General features: G+C 43.3%; 1 protein-coding gene across 4 annotated transcripts; it reads left to right on the top strand.

Moving 5' to 3' along the window:
• The first annotated feature begins 1,286 nt into the window (after positions 1-1,286).
• On the top strand, positions 1,287-23,395 carry LOC133402464 (LHFPL tetraspan subfamily member 3 protein-like). 4 transcript variants are annotated; one of them, XM_061676198.1, is made up of 5 exons: positions 1,287-2,213; positions 2,903-3,004; positions 21,080-21,316; positions 21,602-21,628; positions 22,465-23,395. In XM_061676198.1, the coding sequence occupies exons 1-4, from the start codon at positions 1,787-1,789 to the stop codon at positions 21,616-21,618; spliced, it is 783 nt and encodes a 260-aa protein (XP_061532182.1). In that variant the 5' UTR covers positions 1,287-1,786; the 3' UTR covers positions 21,619-21,628; positions 22,465-23,395. The 4 variants fall into 4 exon arrangements, with proteins under 4 accessions (XP_061532182.1, XP_061532180.1, XP_061532181.1 ...); XM_061676196.1 differs by having other exon boundaries at positions 22,356-23,395; XM_061676197.1 differs by having other exon boundaries at positions 22,339-23,395.
• The last annotated feature ends 317 nt before the right edge of the window (positions 23,396-23,712 follow it).

Raw genomic sequence — 23,712 nt, 5'->3', positions numbered from 1 at the left:
GAAGCCACTGTAACATTGTGCACTTTTTGAAGTACTCGTGGTGCTACCGGAACACATCTTCGGTGATGTAATGGTGACGATGGTCCAGTCACGCATGGATCACTGCAGTTACGCATCGTTCACACAGATGTCACTGTCGAGACTGTCATTGCGACACATTTAAAGGGAACGAGGGGAGCCGCTTCGATTGGCAGGGAATGTAGTCGGCGCGCCCACAATGGCGCAGCCCGCCCCCGCCCTCGGATCCGCCGGGCCGCACTGGTCTACGGAATTACTAACACTGGTCTAACCCGCCCGGGCCACACAGTTGCGCCGCCGGTAAAGCGAGAATTTTACTGTTGAAGAAAATAGCGTGTTATAGTAACACTCCGTTACAAACAGAAGGCGCTTTTCTGCACCAACAGGGTAATAGATCGATATGAGGCCACAGCGATGTGCCGCAATGGGTGTGCACGCCAATGTGCAACAAATGTATAGATGGACATTATAGAAAATGGATGGGTGGATGGATATAATACGGTTGTTGTATTCTGCAACGTGGGCAGCATGGTACACGAGCGGTTATCGTGTCGGCTTGACAGTTATGACATTTGGGCTTTGAATCTTGGCTCCGGCCTGTGTGGAGTTTGCATGTTCCCCCTCATCTCGCGTGGCTTTTCTCCAGGTCCTGCGGCTTCCTCCCGCATTCCAAAAACATGCATGTTTTGGTTCATTGACGACCAAATCAGAGGTGTCACATACATTTTGATCGCTGGCCCTATTGTCGTTATGGTTTCTCTCAAAGAGCCATTGTACATATACTGTAAATGTATGGGGCAGGACGGGGCAGGCGCTCTTTTTTGTCAACTTGGTGGGTGCCGATGGAAGTTTTCCAAAGGCGACTTGTAAATGTATTTGTTGACTGGGGTTGCCGGACAACGTTTCCCGCCGGCTAAAAAAAAACAAAAACAGTTGATGACAGGAAAACTGCCCCTGCCAAAAGGACGGGTGCTGGACCAAAAATGGCGCTTTTTGGGGGGGGGGGGGGCAAGGGCAAAAGGGCTGGTGCTTGAGCACCACTTTGCGCCTTATCTGTGCACGCCCCTGCGTGGAAGGATGGCTAGTCTGCAGTGGTATAGAGTAGTGCTGCATTGTACTGATAGGTCCCCTCATAATAGGAGCACCTCTCAGTCTAATTAGTATTAGTATTGGTGAATGAATACCTCTCTCTGTCAATCAAAGCTGACATTGCAGAGGGGGGAAAAAACACACACACAAGTTTGTCTCTCCGTGAAACGTGTGTCAGCGTGTGCACAAACGCACACCGCCCATGCCCCACCCACCCTCTCCTCTCCGGCTGCCAGCATCACTGCTGACCGACCGGCGATGCTGTCATCAAACCGGAGAATAAAATCCGGTCGAAGGACCCGCGCAGGCCTTGTCATTAATACCGGCGTCTCCGATTTGTGAGTTAGCGTATGCCGAGGCTCGGTTGTCGACTGTCTGCTTGCTGCACGTCAGCGTGGCTAGGACGTCGCCGGGGCTCCAAGGACACTGGCGATGTGCACGTCTGACGGCGACTGCGCGGCGCAAGAGAGAGCGAGCGTGTCCGCCCCGCTCGTGTGATCGCGGCTTCGTCGACTTTCATTGACGGGGACGAGCGCCCGTTTCGACGAGATGATTGCGCCAGGCCAATGCTGCTGTGCTGCACTTGCGCGGCCATAGACTCAGCTCTTTTCTGCCGCAGCTTTAGCGCCTCTTCCATTTTTTTTGGGCTCTTTCTTTCTTTTTTGTGTGTGTGCATACAATGATACCCGCCAGCGCCGCATCCATGTTACCGTCTGCAGAAGCTGCCAAACTGTACCAGACCAATTACGTCCGCAACTCGCGCGTCATCGGACTCCTGTGGGCCATATTCACCATCCTGTTCGGCATCGTGAACGTGACCATCTTCTCGCAGCCCTATTGGATCGGCGATGGCATGGACACGCCGCAGGCCGGTTACTTCGGCCTCTTTCACTACTGCATCGGGGACGGGGTCAACAGAGAGCTGGCCTGCCAGGGCAGCTTCACCGAGTTCTCCGCCATCCCGTCCAGAGCCTTCAAGGCCGCCTCCTTCTTCATCGGGATGTCCATGATGCTGGTGGTCACCTGCATCGGCTGCTTCTCCCTCTTCTTCCTCCTCAGCACCTCCACCGTGTACAAGATCTGTGGCTGGATGCAGGCCGCTGCAGGTAAGGCACACTGAGCACACTCTGTGGATGTGGGTCCATCACTGTACAAACTAATGGAGACAACACGCATCATTATTGCACAGTGTTACAGAGCAGTGGTCAAATACAATGCGATGCAATGCAGTTCAATACCATACAATACATATGTGGTCTCCTGTATTATAATTCATCAATCTATCTATCTGTCTGTTCATCATCCATAAATCTGGACTCGCCCAGGCTCAGTTAAAACTGCCCCAAGCACTGAATGAACTTGCTCATCCATTTTATTTAGATTTGTTGTATTTTAAAAAGGAAACTGGTGCACCATGGGTTTCCTCCGGGGACTGTGGATTCCTCTCCCATTGCAAAACCCTTCATGTAAGGTAGGTTAAGTGGAGGCGCTAAATGGTCCATACTTGTGAATGTGAGTGTCAATGTTGTTTGTCAATATGTGCCCTACCTGTAAATGGCTGGCCACCAGTCCAGGGTGTACTCCAGTGGGATAGAGCTCACCCGTGTGTGGACAAGCGGCATTGAAAATGGATGGATGGATGCATTTTTTTTCGTAGGAAGTAAAGGAAACAGGTTGGCGTGCCCGCCTCACAGGTGAAGGTTCTGGGCTTCGAATCTCTGCTCACGCCTTCCTGTGTGGAGTTTGCAAGGTCTCACATGTTCATGCGTGGGTTTTGTCTCAAAATTGTCCATAGGTGTGAGGGTGGATGGTCGTTTGGCTGGCGACCAGTTCAGGGTGTACCCCACCTTTCGCCCGAAGATAGCTGGGATAGGCTCAACTCTGCAGCGATCCATACGTGAGTGGAGTATTGACACTGCTCTTGGCCGGTGTGGCAAAAGACAATATGAGCGGGTACCCTCATTAAATCCAGAATGAGCTGGAGATCAATGCCGGTGAAGTAAATATGTCCACAGACCTCGTTATCTGTCTGCCTGTGCGCTGATCAAATTCACCCAAATCACGTTAGACCTACAATGGCTGTTGGATGTGATCTGAGCAGGGGTGAATTTAGATTGAGTCTCTGCCACCAAATTGTCCCTCCGCCAGGTGCATATCCAAGAACACTCCCTCTGCTGCGCCAGAACGCCCAGCTTGGTGCAGACCGGTCTGCCAAATTGGCAAACACGCGCAGCGAGCCTTGCGCTTGTACGTAAAAACAGGATCCACCTGCATTCGCGCCCCGCCAAATAGAGCCCATGGACTCCGTTCCATGTGAGTGGTGCACTGATTAGCTAAATGAATTGTCAGTGGGGGCTGCCAAGACTGATGAACCCTGTCCAGAATGCCTCTTGGAGCTATGCATGAAGTCTTGCAATGATGGGCTGCCTGGAGGCCTTTTAGGACCTTGATACCGCGTATAACAGGTGCGGTAACTCGTATATTTTCTTCCTTTAGTACTCCTGATTATCTGTAGTTTTTCAAACCATTACTTATGATGATGACGAGACTCGGCCACCAATAAATAACTACTGATGTGAATTATAATTGTGTCATTCTAAAAACTCAATGTCTACTCAATTGACGCCAAGAGTGTATAACTTGACATTTGCATTCTTTTTCTAGATGCTTTACAGATGAGAGAGGTTAAGTCAAGTTACTGAATGTGTAGCATGGGAATCCATGTTGAATGGGATCCAGTACAAGAGCTGGAACATCACATTTTTCAGGCAGCTTTTTTATTGGATGCAGTTGCGTTGTGCACGTGTGTGGCAAGTGAATGAACAGTACAGTCATTTTAAGTGCATTTAACAGTACCTTTTTTTTAGATGGCTTCATTTCCCTTTACAATACAACCATGCGATTCATATTGTAACACTATTCCTCAAGGGAATTAGTTTTTCCCCCTTCTGGTCGAAATCAGCACGATGATTGGATGTCTCAAAGTTTATCCTGACCTGATCGTGTGATCCTGTGGTGTGGGGTGTGTTTTTACGAGTGTTTCCCGATCTGCTCGGTCAGGGCCAACAATCATGAAAGTTAAACCTGTTCAATATTTACCGTCGCAAAATTCTCGTGGGCGGTCAACACCATGAAAAAGAACGATAGCCAAGTCATTTACGCCGATAAAAATGACAAGGACAAAAGGGGAGGAGTGCCATGATTTTAAGCGGTGATATCGTGCTGCGTTGGTCATCTCCAGTACGCCACATACTATAAGAGCAATAAGCAGACTTTTTTTTCTTCTTTTCCCAAGTCATGTGTTTGGTCTCCCACATGTAAAACAATTTGTTTTGGTGGTGCCCTACTTTGGCATTCACAGCAAAAGATGGAGTCCAGGCAGTTTTGATTCAAAGGTCGTCGTGACAGTCGGACTATAATGCTATCACCGTCTGTTGATATTGTCCTCGTCACCATCTAATGCGTGCCGTCCATGCAGTTGAAGTGTTGTTTGCGTTATTGAGGCAGTCAGCAGGAGGTCATATTATGTGGAGCAGGCCCAGCTCTGTGTGGTTTGATGGGCTGAATTAATGCATTGAGGCTGTTTTAATGAGCAGGCCGCTGCTGCAGTGGACAGATGAAAGAGAAAGCAGAGAAGAGAGAGTCTGACCATGACAAGCTGCTGATGTCTAATGAGCAAGCCTGACTGCTTAACACTGGCGAGCAGCATTACTCTTAGATGAAGCTTAGACTGCCACGGCCTTCACTTACCTGCTCTGTGGAAGACCGGTGGGTAACATAGCACTAGTGGAAGTTTTGATAAAACATACAATTTATTGGAACGTGCAAAAGCCTTGCTCCAGCACTTGCATTGTTTTACTTACCTTTGCCACGGGAGTTATTTTTGAAATCGTAAACCAGTAACTAGAAGGATATCTGTGTAAGCAATGACAATATAGTGTCTGTGTGTGTGTGCGTGTGTGTGTGTGTGTACTATATATATCACAATCACAATCATCTTTATTTGCCAAATATGTCAAAAACACATAAGGAATTTGTCTCCGACAATTGGAGCCGCTCTAGTACGGCAATAGACAAAACATCAAGGTCACACAATATCTGGTGGCCAAGTTTGCCCCCTCTTGCAGATGCTGCAAGGAGCTCAAATATTCCGAACGGCAAATATTGATAAATTCACACAGTTTCACAGCACCATTCTCCTGAGATTTATTTCACGTGAGCGCTCCTCACCCGCAAAGAAGCGGGGTTGTGATCGTGATGTTCAGATAAAAATGTTGAATTTTAAATGCAAATACAGACCATCAAGATACACCTGCGCTCCCTGCATGCGTCTTAAAACGAAAAAACAAAGTTGAGTGCTCCTGTGTCCATTTGATGCGGTACGAACTTTGCCTGTGCACAGCTATTTGTGTCTGTGCATCAAAGCCCTCTTACCCTATCTCGTCCTGTTACTTTCACATAATTTCACCCATCTGTGCATCTCTCCCACTCATTTTGACCTCGTAGAATACTTCATACACTTCAATGACCCCTCGTTCCTCCTGAAAACACCTCCATTTGCCTTGCTTTCAAGAGAACAAAATGTGCTGTCCTTTTTCCTTATTTACACGCTCTGTGAGGTCACTTAGAATTCATTCACAGGCATGCGCACAGCCCTTACACCCTCTGGTAGCCTTTTCTATAGATCATCAAAATGGAGTCAAACCTGCAAAATAACAGGACATACTGTAGCCTTTGTAACATCAGCACAAGACGATATGACGAGTCCACACATAAATAAATGTTTACTTTCAAATAAATCCCCCTCAAAAAGATCTGGGTTGACTGTTAAATCCTATTTAGCCAATCGAAAGCCTGAAAAATAGATACAGTAGCAGTATGGGTCATATTATGATGTGTCCACTCTTCAATGTAGTCACACGTTATAGTGTATGTCTTTACAGAAACATATTATGAATGTACAACCTCGTATATTACTGCCTTCACTGTAGGTTTAAAATCAGCATTCATTTGTCCGCCTTTGCAGAAAATGTGGACAAGCCAAAAAAAAGTCTCATTCACGAACCGTCCTAAATAAACACATTTGTTCACGCTTATTTGTCTCGTATGTTTTCTTAAAAACATTCCGCGGGATGATTAACATAATCATGACATGTCATAATTTATACGGCCACAAATATTTTAAAAAATGAAAAATATGAAGTATCTGAGCGTGCCTCCTTGTGTCACATGACAATGTACTCTCACGCCGCTGCGTGATTGTTTTGTGTGCGTTTCTCATAATGATGCGTTCTGCCCATTCGGCAGACAGCTGGCGAGCGCTGTGGTCTCCTCCTAATGGGACCAAAGATCATTAGACCAACGATTAATATATTGATCAAATGTGTGTCTATTAAAATGCACAAGTGGATATTTGCTGGCTTTGGCCGCAATTGCTTTGGCGCGATGTAGTTCAAGCAAGACACTTCATTAGGTACACCCACACCTGCACAGTTAAATGCGATCCAATACAATAGCTGTGGCTGTTACTGGCACTGTCAGAAGCGTCTTTATTCTTTTTGGTAGAACAATGTGGGTATACAAATGCATCGCGGTACTGTTTGAAGCCAAACCAACATGTTGACCTATTTACATCTATTTGTAATGGTTACCTCACTCAACAAGAGGAGCTCAGTGTCAAGAGCACTTTCCAGTGTGTGCAATGCAGTTCTACACTAATTCTGAACACAACGTTGAAAGAACCGAGTTTCGGCCACCGTTATTAATTTGAAATGGATAAATGGGATGTCACTTGTAGTTCTTTCCTACCTTGAAGGTACTCAAAGGGCCATAACAGTCTCGTTCATCTTTCACCTATACATGACGGCGCATCGGAAGCAACTCAGGGTGCAGTGTCTTGCTGAAGGACACTTTGATATGGTCACAGGGGCTCAGGATTGAGCACACAACCTTCAGGTTGGAAGAAAAGCACGCTACCACCTGAGCCATGCCTGTTGAATGTCAGTGTTATTCAAAATTCTACTAAATAAATAAATGTTTCGGGGTGAATTTCTGAAGCGAACCACATACTGTATGTCCAAACTGCTGGCCGATGAGAGAAGCTCAATGTCACCTTGGGACCCCTTTAGTTATTTGTACCACATTGTGTGACGGTGCATTGTCATGTTATAAAAAAAAAAAAACACACGCAATCAGTTGTAGTGCTGCAGCTACACACGAGAGAAGATGGTGTTGTTTTTCGTACAGCACATCAAGTCGGATGCCCACTAGGGGAGATTTATGTAATGCACAAACTGTCTGGTACCATTACACTGTGATGCATTGGGGCTTTTCACTCTTCACAAGCAGTAAGTATACAGTATTTTGCCATGGGGAAATGAGAGAATGAACTCTTAAACCCTCAGAGGTAAACAAACCACCACCAAGTTCAATATTTTTCCATATTCAGGCCTTTTACTTTTGGTCTGTATTAAGTGTTACACAATAATATGGTTTCGGGGGAAATTCTGCTGCAGTGCAAGTCATCAGCATGTAGATGTGCGTGCAGCACGAATATGCTACTCCCACTTCAGCAGGATTAAGTATGAAAACAAGTATAAGGGCGATTTTTGAAATGAGAGGAAAATGAATCCCCAGCAGAATCGCTCACTCAACCCAAGTAGGCCTCTCTTGACAAAAATATTCTTTGAGCAAGAGACAATTTCTGGCTGCCACTTGGCACAGCATGGATAATGTGCAAATGTATACTCTCATAAAACTGAATAAGGTAACCAAAATAATAGAAACACCTTAAATTGTTGCTAATTGCTTTTCAGATTTAAACCAAGGCCCTTAGATTTCAAAGTAGACTGCATTCAGAATAAAATGATCCAATCGTACATGAAGCCTGAGTCAAGAGTGCAGGTGCTGGACTGAAGCTCAACCACAAAGCAGTCTGCAGTGATTAGGTTTTCTTTTATTCTCATCATACTGTCTCAACTTGAGCCAAACGTTTCTGTGGGAAAACAACTTGATTTGTGAGGATTACTGCGATCAGTAGTTATCGGATATACAGTACAGTGGTTAAAAATGTTTTTTTCCATAGAGAAAATGAAGTACCGTAATTTCTCGTGTATAATGCGTATTTTTCCCCAAAAAACTGTAAAAAGTAAATAGTGCGCAATATATATATATATATATATATATATATATATATATATATATATATATATATATATATATATATAGGTATAGGGGGGAAATGAAAAAGCTTTCACATTTTATAAATGTATGCCGGCATCTAGAGGTTATGAGAAAGGCGTACACTTTCATTCTAATATGCCACCACCACCGAGAGATTATGTAAAAGTGGCCACTTCAGTCATGGTTTTTCAATCAAGTGCACTCTGTTGCTATTTTGTTGTGTCATAGTTGTCACAAGAATTCTGCTTGCAGCTTGACATGACAATTTAAGTGCATTTATTTTTGTTGTTCTTACCTCTGAATTTTGAGGAAAGGGCTCTTCAAAATTCCTCGTTTAAGTTCGCTTAAGGCTTGCTTGAGGTATGTTCCCGTACTTTTAATACGATACCGCTCGCAAGCAGGCAACAAAACGTTATGTAGCCTAGCAAGCTAGTGCTAGCACTAACGGTTGTAAGCGAACATGCAGGCGTTCTGACGAATCATGCTCTAAGGTTTTGGCGTGTGTGAAGTAATTTAATTACAACTAAGTAATTTAAGTACACCTATTATTTCTGTCATGTTGTAATTTTGGTTTGACCTGACTGATTAGAAGACATGATCTGACTAGAGCAGTTATTTCCAACCTTTATGTAACCAAGGCACATATTTTACAATTGAAAAATCAACAAAAATTGATTTTTCAAAACTTTCACACAACGTGGATACATCAATTACTGTATGTACTTCCTGTGGCCTACAACGTCCGTAGATTGAGATGAGATCATGATTATTTCTATAAACAGTATATACTTGTTGTGACATTTTTGTTTGGTGGTAAAATATGTGCCTTGGTTCAATAAAGATTTGGAAACACTGCTGTAGGAAATCTGAGGTCGTCATTGTACAATTGCTACAAATTGTTGATTTAAATAAGACTTCAGAAGTAAAGTATATATATATTTTTTTTGCATCTGTTGACCCTGAACTGCTTGACCTGTCAGTATTTACACGAGTTGTAATGATGCTTTCGATCCCCGTTCCTCTTGCCAGTGCTTATCCTCAGTGGAGGTCTGCAACCTCTTTCTGGACCTGTTATGTAAGCTCTAGCTCCCTCCTTTTCTGAACTGGATGTGCTTGTCCCGCACCCATACCCCCAACTCCCTCTCCATCACCTCAACGGCCCTACTCTGTGTGCCATTAAGCAGTCATTTCCTGTTTAAAGACAGATTAGGTAAGGTTGTTTGGGTAAAAATATTTTAATATTGAATTCACTCATTGCAAGATGCATTGTGGTTTGCTTGGCAGCGCATGTTGGGAGAGAATACATGACTTATTCATTGATTAAATAACTGGCTTATTTAACAATTATCTGTCAGTGCGTAGGTGGCGAAGAGACATTACTCAATCATTCGGTCTATGCTTTCCTTTTTCCTCCTCGACTGCCGGATACAGTCTTTTTGTCATCCGATGAGTCAATCATGCAATATAAGCACTCGACAATTCGAGCCTCCACTATCACTGCAGCCCAGCAGGATGCAGTGGACATCGCAAAGTGTTGCTTCTACAAAATGTACAGTATGTTCCCCAACTCTCCTTGCACGGTGGCTTTCGAAGTGATTTTCTTTCTAGGCAATCAACCCAAACCTACCAGTGATGACACAATTGAAGTCTCTACTTAGTCTCGGTATCTACAGTATCTCACCCTCTTTTAACAGCCCCTTTTACGTATATGAACGCAATGAAAGCATATCATAATGCTGCGCCAACTACATGTATTTGGCAAGTCGTCCGGTCGTCTTTGGAGCCTGATAAGAGTCCGAACTGTCCAGCATGAAGAGCTGGACAGCTCAACACACAGTTCTGGCTGAAATGACTCCCTCGTCGTTTTAATCGTTTTCTGACACAGACCAGTATATGAGAATAGATTTATTATGTACACCGTGTCATTTTTTCTTAATCGAAAGCAGATGATGGAATTACTTCCATCATACTGCCGCTTAATCCAAATGTGACACTCGTAAAGGGACATAATATAGAAAATCAACTTTTTCATTGTTTGTATACAAATTGTGGGGTGAATTTTGCGAATTAGGGTGTAACAATTTGGATAATTTACCTAATAAACGCCCTTACAGATTCTCCGCTCATGAAATGGCAGCTAGGCTGGGTAAAGCTCCGCCTGTATGCAGAAGCGTTTTCTGTATATCTACACAGAACCACTAAACTGTCAAAGCCAAAAGGTAAGCAGAGCTGCAGTGTTAGCACAGGTTACCATTATTTTATCTGGAGTAGCTTCTGATAACAAGCACAAACTGAAATGTTCTGCTTAGGCCTGGTACACATATAAGGAGTTTTCAGATTTTAAAAGCTTGTTTTTATCTGCTACAGACCCCACACATGAAGATAAAAAATAATCAGGCATTAACAGTTTTGGTCGTATTGTGTGTCGTGTGCTGCGATAATCTCAACACACAAAACCACACACGGAAAGATTCTGTTCCACCGGCGATCTCGGAACAAGTCCTCCGGAGCAAAAATCTTGCATGGTCACATGTGATCTAATAAAACCATCGAAGAAGAAACACTTCAGGCTATGCACCAATGTTTGCAGAGTGTTTCCGAAGGTTGTCGGAAGCGGGACCGTTATTAAATGGTGATGACGTCTAAAAAAAAAATAAATCTTCTTGCTATCTGGGGAACCTGCTTTTATACTAATAAATGACATTGGGTAAGACATGTTTGTTTTTATTGACAGTCAATCCCGTGTTCGTCAGTCTAGGGCGCTTCTTGTTAGGTTACATTCTGTTGCACATCACAATTTACAACTTTACGATGACCCAGGAAAAGTAGGCAAATGAAGATTTTTTTTTTGGACACGTTAAGAATTGAAGATTGTCAGCCCCGACCTGTTTCGGACCTTCTTATCGAGACAAATTCACTCTTAACACAAACCAGATCGAAGGATCTAATCTTATAGGATAATCTAAAGGAGCCTGGCGTTTGACGTCCTTGGTTGGGAAGGAGAAAAATCCCAACAAAAACAGCCCGATTGTCTTTATGTGTGTCCTGGGCCCAAGTTATTGACGTGGGGATTCGCGCATTAAATGACGAGGTGTAATTCGGAGATTTGGACATTTCACCAAAAATTTGATCAGATTTTTATGGCCGCTTGCTTTATAGGTTGGGATATGGATAAATTAGCCAGTGGTGGTTTCATGCAAGTGCCATTCATTTGCAGTTTGGATGCATAATGGTGACCATCTCCTGCTTGTTAAACTTGTTTCATGCCTATAGTTCAATGATTGTCAATGTAATGAAAGCCAAGACATAACCCTCTCCCACCCCTCCAAAACCCAAAAATGGCTCCATCAATTGTTCAAATTAAAAACGAAATTAGTTTGGATTTATGGCAATAATATCACTGAACTTGGGCAGTATGCTATTTCTGAAGGTCAAATGTCAACATTGTGAGCAAAGCATATTTTAGTATTAGTCATAGTGATGGTGAATTCATTCTAATATCCTCCTTTTTTTCTGTTGTGTGCAGCCTGGCTGTTAATTGAAAATATTGATTATTTCCCCGAGGGAACCAGAGGACGAACACTAATATTCGTCCAATGCATTGTTTTTTGTCGGAGTAACCTGGCTCATCCGTAGAAAATCAATTAAAACACACTAACTGAAAAACAGTTTTGGACTTCCATCCCATCCATTTTCTGAGCCGCTTCTCCTCACTAGGGTCGCATTTCACCAAAAATTCAAAGAGGAATGCGAATAGCAAAATGTGCTTTTGTCAAAGGCAGTGAATTATTCAGTATTGAATAATGAATATCAGCTATTCATATTCCAATAGATGTCTTTTTGGGGGGGCATCTGTTTGTAAAAATAAATGGCTGTAATCGATTTCATTTTCGGTTCAACGTTATTCAATCCACTTTTCCTCTTTGCCATCAGTGGCACGCCTGTGTCGCGGCAGCACAAAACCCCAGAACCCCACTCTCCATGTTTTGTTTGATTTTTGGTACGGTACACTCACCTTTATAGGACACATTGTACATGCCAGTGATTACCAACCACTGTGCCGCAGCACGAGTGTGATTACAAAAAAATTATCGCATTTCACTTAACTGGTCCATTTACTAGAAATAATGTACAGTATCTTTGTAAATCTACTGTATCTATGCCAATGCCGTACAATGACAGATAGATCAATTAAATGCTTTTTTACTCGATGGCAGAAGTTACAGTGATACCTTGACTTATGAATGCCCCAACTTGGAAGTTTTTTGAGTTACTAGCCATCTTGATATTTTATTTTTTTTAGTCGATGAAGCAGATGGATTGAGTCTTGAAATGGCATCACAACGCTGACAAATGATGCTCAGAGTTCACAAGTCAACGGGATTTTTCTTTTGCTATCGATTGGATTTGCTATACCCTTTGTGCAAATGAGCCAATGTGCTGCTGCCAAATCTGCAGTACCATCTGCCGGTCTGCTGTCAGACTCTCTTGCGACGCCGTTTGAGCGTCATCTGCCCTACCTACATCCTCTTACATAAGCAGCTCTTAGCTTTACTAGAATTTCTCAACCCTGTTTTCCACTCGCATGGTCCTAGTGTTTGCGGGATGGCAGCAAGACAGGAGAGGTGTGTGCGCTAACGACAGAAAAGTATAAAAGCCGAAAATAGCAGTGCCAGAGGGCACTCAGGCATATGGTGGCCAGTGCTTTTGATGTTTGCGCGGTGCTTGGTGCTTGCCAGCGGCTGCATGCAGACAGACAGACAGACAGACAGACGGAAAGACGGACAGGGGTGGAGCGTGTCACCCTGCATGCGTTAGATCCGTCTCTCACCACCTAGACCACCTCCCGCCCTCGCTAATCTGTCTCTCCTCCTCCACAGTATGTGCCTGCCCTCACAATGAGAGAAGCCGAGAAGGGTAGCATGAGGCCATCAGCTCCCCTCTGCTATGACTGATTATGTCCTTTCTTCTGTCAGCTGTAAGGCTACTGCTGCCGCTGAGGATGAGGAGCAATGCTGCTACAGTGGGAGCGGGAGGATGTGAGATTCCAGATATCATGGAAAATAATACCCCTAATACAGTCGAAACTCGGGTTACGGACGACTCGGTTTCCGATCAATTCGGGTTACGTACAAAATCTTCGTGGGAAACTTACCTCTCGTTACGTATTATTTTCGGTTTGCGAATGGTCTTGGTATGGACGAATGTCAGGATCTACAGCATGTTGTGCTTCTACCCGAGCTGCGTGATGATCATTGACTGTGTGCATAATGCTTGGATGGAAGGTGAAAACTAGTCTGCTCTACAGCGTAAGGCGGAAATCTGTTTAAGGCGGAAGTTCCGCCTCAACATCCTTGATCATCCAATCACAAATCTAATAGCGTTTGTGACTGACGGCGTAAAATAAAGTCACTATTTACAAAATGTGTTATTTATTGAATTGTAGCGTCTCTTTAATGAAAACAGCGAATGGTTAATGTTGGCGTAATAACATCAAAATAGCTCTCGACAGAAGCGTTCGCTCGGTGAAGGTTCCGCCTATACACACATGCAGCCAATCAGATGCGACCATTATGAATCAGAATCAGAATCATCTTTATTTGCCAAGTATGTCCAAAAACACACAAGGAATTTGTCTCCGGTAGTTGGAGCCGCTCTAGTACGACAACAGGAAGTGTGCTATCATTGCGCGGAACTTTTTCTAAAAACTTAATCAAAGGGCTAAACAGACAGAATGGCACCCAAGATAAAAGGAAAACTGCTAAGGATGCTGTTAGGAAGCACTTTCCATAGATGAGCAGAAGGATATGTGCGTCGCGCAACCGTCATTGTGCGTGACGCAATGCAACCAAGGTAGGCACTGGATCTTTGTTGTTATTTTTTCACTCTTTATTGGACTGACAAAAATGAGAACGCGCTCGCTGGTGATAGTGTGAGTGAGGCAATAAATAAATTAATTAATTAATTAATTTCCCCGTGCTATGATAGAAGGCTCTTCTTCAATGAGGAGGTGTAGGCCTTTTCCCCTCCTTAGTTAAAGTTAATGAGCAATAAACTGTTATCATATTTATTTTGTGTTTTATTTCTTCATAAAAGTGCATTTTCACATATTTCTGCATTGCACTATATTTATTTTTAACAGCACACTGATTATTATTTTTTTTTAATTATAATACAAATTGGGGGCTGGAACAGATTAATTGCATTTCCATTCATTTCAATGGGAAACGTTACCTCGGGTTAAGAATGTTTCTGGTTACGGAACCAACTAAGTTCCACTGTACTTTATTATAGTCGGGCAGCACAGGGGCCTACTGGTTAGCACATATGTCTCAATGGAAGTTCAGGGTTCAAATCCTCTTTGTTTGCATGTTTTCCCTGTCCTTATTTGGGTTTTCTCTGAGTACTCTGGCTTCCTCCAACATTCCAAAACCATACATATTGGGTTCATTTTCTGTACTGTAATAACAGGTGAGCTGGAGCCAGCTCTACCCACTACCCGTGTATAAAGTATATTGGGCCTTTCGTTTAGTTGAAGTGCTGTGAATTTCGAGTTTGTTATGTCAGAGGATTCTGCACTTCCGGAATGAATGAGCTTCCGTGTTTGTGGATGAGATGACCCCAAGCTTAAATTTGCATTTAAAAATGTTTTAGTTTGACTGCATGAAGGGCGCTTGTGCTTCTGTTCCTGCCACTTTTCTGTGCCTGGAGTCACGAGAGGGCACCATGCAGACACCAGCCATGTGCACAGTATGTAGAGCACCATGATGTTTTACTGCTTTTTTCCCCCTCCCACTTCCTCCCCTGCTATGCTATCACTGCATGGCAAGCTACTATTCTTCTTTTTCTGCCTCCGCTCTATCCTTTTGGGTCATGTAAAATTCATGATGGCATTGAAGCCATGCTGTAGACACCCAGAAGGATCTGCTACATATCTTGTTACTACTCTAGTAAAAATAACATGAGGTTGAAAGAACTGTACCATTGGCTCTCTTCCATTTTGATTTTTGATGTGAATTCATATAATATACTGTAAACTCACCAGTCAAGTGAGGTAATACAACTAGTAAATTGACTTTTTAATGGCTTGTATACAAGTAGTTAGGTCTGTGGAGTGGCTGTCCACCCAACAAGTGTGAAATGAAACAACTCAATCTTTTGAAATTTCTGAAAATGTGTCTTTGGGTGATCCATTCCCCGCTTCCACCCCACTGTTGCAGAACAGAGGGGATCATTTTTTTCCAGATACAAGGACAAATTCAAGATAATGAAAGCTCGGTAGTGGCAGCAAACAGCATTGTGAGTGTGACTATGACGATGACATTTTTATGGGCCTTTTGATCATTGAATGGGAACAGGTGGCCGTGCAAATCCAGGCAATCGTCGATCTGCATTGCTTGGGCTGTTTGTGCACGACTATTTTACTTCATTTGGGATATCTCAATGAATACCGCTAACAATTTGATCCCCTTGCAGCCTACTACATTACTGTGAGAGGGCGAAATTAGATTCAAACAACACTTCACACATCACTCAGTCCTAGACCATATGTGCATTGATATGTTTAGACACCCTCCGTACTGCAAGGTCAAAAGAGCTAAAGGTAAAAAAAAAAAATTATCTTCACACACACAAAAATGTCGCCACTTTCTTTATGATGAACATTGAAGCCTTAAAAAAAATGCAGTAACAGCTGCTCCTGCATATGGTGAAAGATTACAGTTACTGTACTGTAGATAAACGAGGATGAATTCAAATGTTAAAAATCGACACTCTGATTTTTCATTGCACGAAAGTCAACATTGTCTGCTGTTGAAATTAGAACGACGCACAATTAAAATGTCTTTTGAAGGGGACAAACCCAAAATATCCCCCCCCCCCCCCATCTACCCCCTGACACTCGGACTTCCACAATGCCACTTTTCAGCCTCCAAAAACATTTTTACTCGCTATTAACACTTTTCCATTGACAAAACCCAGCACTACAAAGTAGACTTGCTATTTCTACTCAGCTGTCGTTCAAATTGTGCCAAGTGGACTTCAAACTTGTGACATAAACCACTTTGGATCACTAATTGATCCAGCAGACTTGTTATCACTGCTTCGTTGTAACAGGGTACACAGCTAAAACAGTAAATAAAATAAAATAAAAACACACACATACTTATGTTAACTTAACCTGTTGCTGTGCCTTATCTCCAGAACCGTCAGTCTCCACATTGCTGCAGCAATGTGGAGACTGACGCACAGGATTCTCGAGGACATCTGGCAGGCTGCGATACAGTAAAGTGAGTGGCACAGGGCCAAGTACACAGCCCGTCACGTCCGACTTCAATCTCACATGAATGAAAAGGTCTTGTTGTCCAGTACCACCCGGAGGCATTCACTTTTTCCTTCACTAAACATGGCGCCAGCGAAAGGTTCAACTCGACTTGCACACTGTTTTTTTAATCACCAACGTTAGCTCCCTTCTTCCCTCGTTTTAAGGAGTCAAAGGGAGGGAAAATGCCATGTTCATGCCTCTTGGTGAGTCTGCAGGGTGCTGGCTGTCAACCTGTTTGAGAGCGAGTATCTGAGTCTTTGCTCTGGGAACTAGCGGGCCCACATGAATTGCTTATGACAGTTAGAGCCATGGGGGAGCTAGAGGAGGACGCTCTGCTCTTTTATATTGGTCTCTTACATGCATTCCTGTGTCATTCGCTTTGGAGTCAGTGAAGCATCTTGAAATGTCCCCTGTTGTCATTCAGGATTTAATATACAGTTGCCAAAAGGTACGTGACCCCTTTGGAATTACCTGGATTTCTGCATGAATTGGACGATGCGTAATCGTAGCGATCTGTTTGTGAGCATTGTCACCACTCTGGCCGTGCTTTGGCATCAGCGGTACCCTCGTTAAATCCAGAATGATCTGATGATAACTGCTGGCAACTTTAATGTCTGCGGTGCTCTGCATCTGTCTACCTGGCACCCTGATCCAATTCACCAAAACTAGCTGTCTGAGACGTGGTCTCAGCAGGCCTACGTTTAGATCAACTGCCTCCAAATTGTCACTCAGCCAGGTGGATCTCCGAGGGCAGCCTCGTTGTGCTGGAACGCCCAGATTGGTGCAGACCTATCTGTGAAATTGCCAAACCAGGACCCGTCGGTATTTGCACCCTGCCAGAGATGCGCTGTTGATGAAAAGAGAGCCCTTAAAGTTCAGTGCTGCTGTCAGTATCTTGTGAATGATTATTCTTGTGTTGAGAAGTGGTAAGTTCAACGTTATCATATTTAGCAATCCTTTGTGTTAAAGTACTCTGTTCAGAGATTGTGCGCGTTGTTTTTGTAGTGATTCAATGTCCGGCATACATATCTGGAGTTTATGAGTGTCTTGGTGGTTTCGGCGTATTGGCGCGGAGATGGATGACCCGTTTTGTCGTGTCGTAGAAAAGCGATATTTCCTTTCTCTCTTGCTGCTCTCATCTCCGGCTTCAGCTCTTTCGTCTTCCTCCTCACAGTTTCTGTGGGGGCCTAATTGATGTAGACCCAGGTGCCTTTTAGAACTTTGGTACGGTGTTGAATGGCAGATCTGTCCTTGTATCTCAGAAATTGGAACAGTGCCTCCAGATATTCCATCCTGACTCTGAGATCCGGCAGACTGTCACAGACCTTGAGCACATCTGACTGCACTAAGATGCATTGTTCAGTTTGTTTGGCGTGATCAGCTTTTACTGGATATCATCCACATTCTTTTGTTTGTTTTGCAGGCTTGCTATGATCACCTGCAGCTCCTATGATAATGCAGGCTGGAGTTTTAGTCCATAATTACTTTCACAAAACTTACTGTATGTTGTCCTGTTGTTATTGTAGCAGCACATTGCAATAACTCATTACCCTTAGTTTGTGTCACAGACGTCTCGTTGAGATTCACATCTGCCTTTTACAGTTTTGGCAGCATCTTTAGGGATAAATTCCCTTGTGCGCAGTGTTCTCTTGTGAGCTCTGTCAGTGGCGGTTGTTTTTAGCCGAGCCGTTGCTAGCACCGCCAGCTTGGGTAAAAAAATAAAATAAAATAATAATTTAAAAAAACAGCGAGTCGTCTCGTCTCGTCCAGCGCTCCTACCCTTGGTTACGCTTCAGTTGGTGTCATTTCCTGTCGTTCTCGCCATTCAGTCTGTGCACTCAAACAAGCAGTGCCGCTTCCAATTTAAACAACTCACCGCAGGCCGCATTCTCCAGCTCTCCTTCTCATATTAGTTGAAGCAGACTGTGTTTGTCTATTGATGTGACTTAGATGAAGATCAGATCACATTTTATGACCAATTTTTGTAAAAATCCGGATAATTAAAAAGGGTACCCTTTCTTGTAAATGTATAAGGAAGTTGTTCCCAACCAAGGTGCCATGGCACACTAATGGGTTGCCGTGGGAAATCATCTCATTTAAATGAATTTGTCTGAAAATAATTATTTATTCATCACAAATATACCTTTGTTCATCTATCTCTGCCAGTGACTAACAGTGACAGGTGCAACAATTAAATGCTCTTCCAATAGATGGCAGAAGGTGCGATACATTTTTGTATTCACCTGTTGCCATAGATACAACAGAATAAGACATGACTTTGACAGCTTTGTGTCCTATTAAACAGGCCCACATATTACACTGAGTAAGTACATTTCCCGTGTAAATTGAGTCATCGTCATCATATCAATACTCATACTTTTTTAGACATTGGTGTTTGGTGGTGTGCCATTTTTATATACAATTGGTGCCTTGGCTGAATAAAGTTAAGGAAAACTGGTAGAAGACATAGGCTCAATCTAACTTGTATTTTAAAGTTGTTAAACTTCCAATTTGTCTTGTGTAGTTTACTGGTTTGACCTTCCTCCAACTGTCTGCTGGATGACACTGAGGAGTACAATGTTTAGTTTCTTCAATGAATCACAATATCAGTTTCCTAGCGCAGTGTGTGAGCTTTAATGCTAAATGTAAAGAGCAATTTATTTAAAATGGAGAGTGACAGAGAGGGGCCACAGTGATGAAAATGGATGGGAATAAATTATACATCGCATTTACATTTGAAAGGAGCGTCCATAAAATAAGGTAAACGGGCACTAAAGAAGCAATTTCTATGTAACAATGATAACGTTGGAAGGCAGAAGCATTCCCACCCAAACACTCGGCAATGGGAGAGTGAGAGCAATGGGGATAACGAAGTGGATTTTTTTGTTTTGTTATTAATGTGCAAATGTGGCGCAGTCAGCTTCTTCAGATGTTCTTTTGCAAAGCCGGAGAGTTGAACCCTCAGGGGGGAAAAAGGAGGGGCACGGTGACCGACTGGTTAGAGCGTCTGCCTCACAGTTCCGAGGACCGGGGTTCAATCCCCGGCCCCGCCTGTGTGGAGTTTGCATGTTCTCCCCGTGCCTGCGTGGGTTTTCTCCGGGCACTCCGGTTTCCTCCCACATCCCAAAAACATGCATGGTAGGTTGATTGAAGACTCTAAATTGTCCCCTTGGTGTGAATGTGAGTGCGAAGGGTTGTTCGTTTATATGTGCCCTGCGATTGGCTGGCAACCGTTTCAATGATAGCTGGGATAGGCTCCGGCACTCCCGCGACCCTTGTGAGGGTAAGCGGCTCAGAAAATGGATGGAGAAAAAAGGAAGTGTTTCGTTTGATTTAAAACAGGCCTCTGATCTTCTTACTGTTCTGCACTGCTTCATGACGAATCACTTTCACTCTGGTCTCCAGACAAATTGAAGATCAGAGTGACTTAATCGTTGACTGTGAAAAGCTGAAATTTGACATCATTACTTGAAAAGGCAAGTGAGAGAATGAAGTTGTGTGGCTAAACAAAGGAGTTGTAACTGTAAAGTACATTGGTACCTTGAGATACAAGTGACCTGACCTGATTCATTGTCGCACCTTTATAACACATAATTCCAAACCCCATTGACAGACTCATGAATAGCATCAATAGTTAAGCAATGGATATGTGATGGCAGAGCAACACATGTAGAAAGATATCACTTTACTCACAGGCATATATTCTGTATCCTCTGTGGGGGGAAAAAACTCATATGATTGCAGCTTACAAAGTACATATTGTACACTGAATCATTAAGAGCGTGGTCACGGAACAAATTAAACTCGTATCTCAAGCCACCACTGACTTTCTCTGTATAATCATCTAAATATTAAATACAGTGTCAGAAGAAGAAAAAACACAACCATGGAATGATGAAAAATCACTTTCTTATGTCACAAAAGAGCACGTACCTGCCACCATTTATAGTGCCTATGATTAACCCTAAATAAAGTTCAGATGTTCTAGTAGGCTTTTCCTGTATTTTTCCAAAGTCACATCAGCACAAGCCATGGTCCATCGAGAAGGTCCACTCCATGAGTGGAATCTCACTGTTCAACTGTATCCGTCAAGACTCGGATAAGCGGATAAGGGTACAAAAGATTGGCCAAAGCATTAAACATAAGGTAGAACACAGTGAAAACCTGTCAGAGAAAATATGGCACAACAGTGACATGACCAGGAGCTGGACGAGGACTGGACACGAATAGGCCAGTTTCACGGCTTGGGAATTGTGTCACTTCGGGAGCATTCGATTCCACTGTACACATGAAAAAGCACTTCAAGTGACCATTTTCATTTGTCATTCACTAAATCTCATTATTCCCGACTTGGTTTATTATGACACAGGGTTCTTGATTCTGTATTCACATCCCATCCTATTTAGTGACATCATCTTGCGCTGACCTGTGTTCACACACGCTGCCGTCTATCTGTCCTCCATGCAGGTGTGTGTCTGGTACTGGGCTGCATGGTCTACCCTGATGGCTGGGACAGCGACGAAGTGCGGCGCATGTGTGGGGAGCAGACGGACAAATACAGCCTGGGGGCCTGCTCCATGCGCTGGGCCTACATCCTAGCCATCATGGGCATCCTGGATGCGCTCATCCTCTCATTCCTGGCTTTTGTCCTCGGGAATCGACAGGACGGCCTCATGACGGAGGAGCTGTTGGCTGAGAGCAAGGGTGAGCATGAAATCATAACCTAATAAGGATGTTATATATTACTGACATCCTCTCAAATGTTGAAATCGTAGCAGCCAGCACAAATAGGTTGAGGAGATGTTGTTCCCTGCACCAATTAATTCAAACCTGGTGCCCTCTGCTGGTGCATGTGAGCAATACAAGCAGTCAATGCGAAAGATGCTTCTGGCAAAGTGTGAACGTCGGAGTCTATTAATAGCATGACCTTGAGAGCGTGCAGATGCATTTTAATATCGTCTCCGTGTTTCTTTTTTTTTTTTTTTTCAGAGGGAGGCAATGCTTAGCAACATTTTGGTGAGTAACAAAATATCTGACATGTGTGGATCATTATGTAATGATACACTGTGAGACTTTGTAATTCGGTAGGCACGTGTTAGTGACGTTAAATCAATTCAACTGAATTTTATTTATACAGCGCCAAATCACAACCAGACGTAGTCTCAGGGCACTTCTCGCATGGAGCAGGTCTAAAACCACACTGCTCACTGAATCCACTGCAGCGACAGAGAGCGACATACAGTGAAAGAGATGGGGAGACAGAGAGAGAGCGAGAGAGAGAGAGAAAGAGAGAGAGAGCGCTCGATTTTCATAGAGACTGTACAACTGCACCCAAGTGCAAAAACTGGCGTATCCTGATTTTTGTTCAAACACAAGTTTCGGTGCGCGTGTTTGCCAATTTGGCAGACCGGTCTGTACCAAAGTTGGCATACTGGCGCAACAAGAGTGTGTCCTTAGGCACCCTTCCAGCACATGTGACAATTTGGTGGCAGAAATTCAGTCTAAACCCAAACCTCAAACGCACACCGCACATCCTTATTTGACTGTGTTTGAGCATATATCCACAAAAACCCTTTTCATTGCTAGTGAGTTTCATTCTACACCCTGCATAAAAAGAGAAAGTCTAACATTAAACTTAGTTTGCCGGCTCGGTTACCAGACTACAAAATGATGTATTTTTTTAAAGGACAGATTGTATTATTAGTTTAAATTGGTCATACTTCCAGGCTCCTGTGATCCACAGAATACCATCCCTTCAACATCACACGCCAGGAGGGAGGAGAGGAAAAGCACCTCCTTTCCATCCACTTGCCAAAAACCTTCAGCCATTGTCCTCTCCTGTTTGCTTGCAGCCCCTGACGTACACCGAGCCCATGTAATACATATTCAAGCCAGAGAGTCTGCAGAACAACCCCCATTGCATAGACGGACCATGGCGGGGCCGCAGACTGTTACTAAATGACAAGTGTGGACTGAGCACTACCTGCAACAATATACACATCATTATCTGATACACACATGCGTACTGTACTGTATAACGCATTTACTATACTATATGTTAACAATGATCTGTATGTTCCACTGTCAACATCTGCGTGGCAATTTATCCAGACAAGATCAGAATCCATGTACAGTAAATTTATTGTGTTTCATCATTTTATGTAAAGGCTTGACAATGACGTGAAAAAAATCATTTGAACCATTTGTTTGTCTATCTCTGTTCACATTTAACAAATATTCTATGTAGATTGAAGTATGTACAGAAAATATGTTAAGATGCTATGAGACTCAATCCCATCTATGCCCGTTTAGCTCACTTTGCACAGTGCTTCGGTTCTGTTGTTTTCTCGTATTTAACTCTCGTATCTACACTGTGATGGGGCCGTTAGAGGACTGCCTGTTGCAGGACGTGTAGCTACCGTGCGAATGTATGCGGAATGAGCACAGGTGTGCACGCTCGTGTGACTGTGTCACCGTCTGTATAGTACACACACACACACACAGAGTTTTCCTGTTGTGTATCTATTTTAATGTCTTCTGCTGTTTGTGTTTCTTTGACTTCCCCCATGAGCTAACTAGTTAGTGCATACAGGGTAACAGGCTGCATTGTCATCCAATGGTGTGGCTTATGAGTAAAGTCGAGAGAAAAAACGGATTTAGCTTCACCTGTCTTGTGTAAATAGTTATACTGTAGACACAACCCATAGGGGGTTACCTTACAGCAATTTAAGAGATTACTTTAAGAATATATCAAGACTTAATAAAGATTTTCACTCTGCTGTTTTTTTGGTTGTTGTTTTTTTTTCCGGAACTCTGCAAGCGGCTGCGGCCTAAATCCATCCGTTTTTTTGTAGCGCTTATCCTCACAAGGGTCGCTCGCGGGCGTGCTGGAGCCATCATTTAATAAAGTAATTCATTCATCGAACGATAGTAAAATGTCCATATTCTACTTCTGATCTAACTAATGAAAGTAAACTTTCAATAACAATTTAAACGTAGCCATAAGCTATTTTAAATCTACATCCAAGCAAGGGAAAAACTGAATCAGTCTCGTAATATGAAGGGCTGCTACATCAATGGAGTTTGTGTCTTTGTTCCAG

The sequence above is a fragment of the Phycodurus eques genome, chromosome 5 (genome assembly GCF_024500275.1).
Source record: "Phycodurus eques isolate BA_2022a chromosome 5, UOR_Pequ_1.1, whole genome shotgun sequence".
Classification (NCBI taxonomy): Eukaryota; Metazoa; Chordata; class Actinopteri; order Syngnathiformes; family Syngnathidae; genus Phycodurus; species Phycodurus eques.
The sequence above is the reverse complement of the archived record's forward strand: the minus strand, read 5'-3'. Positions and strand labels throughout refer to the sequence as shown.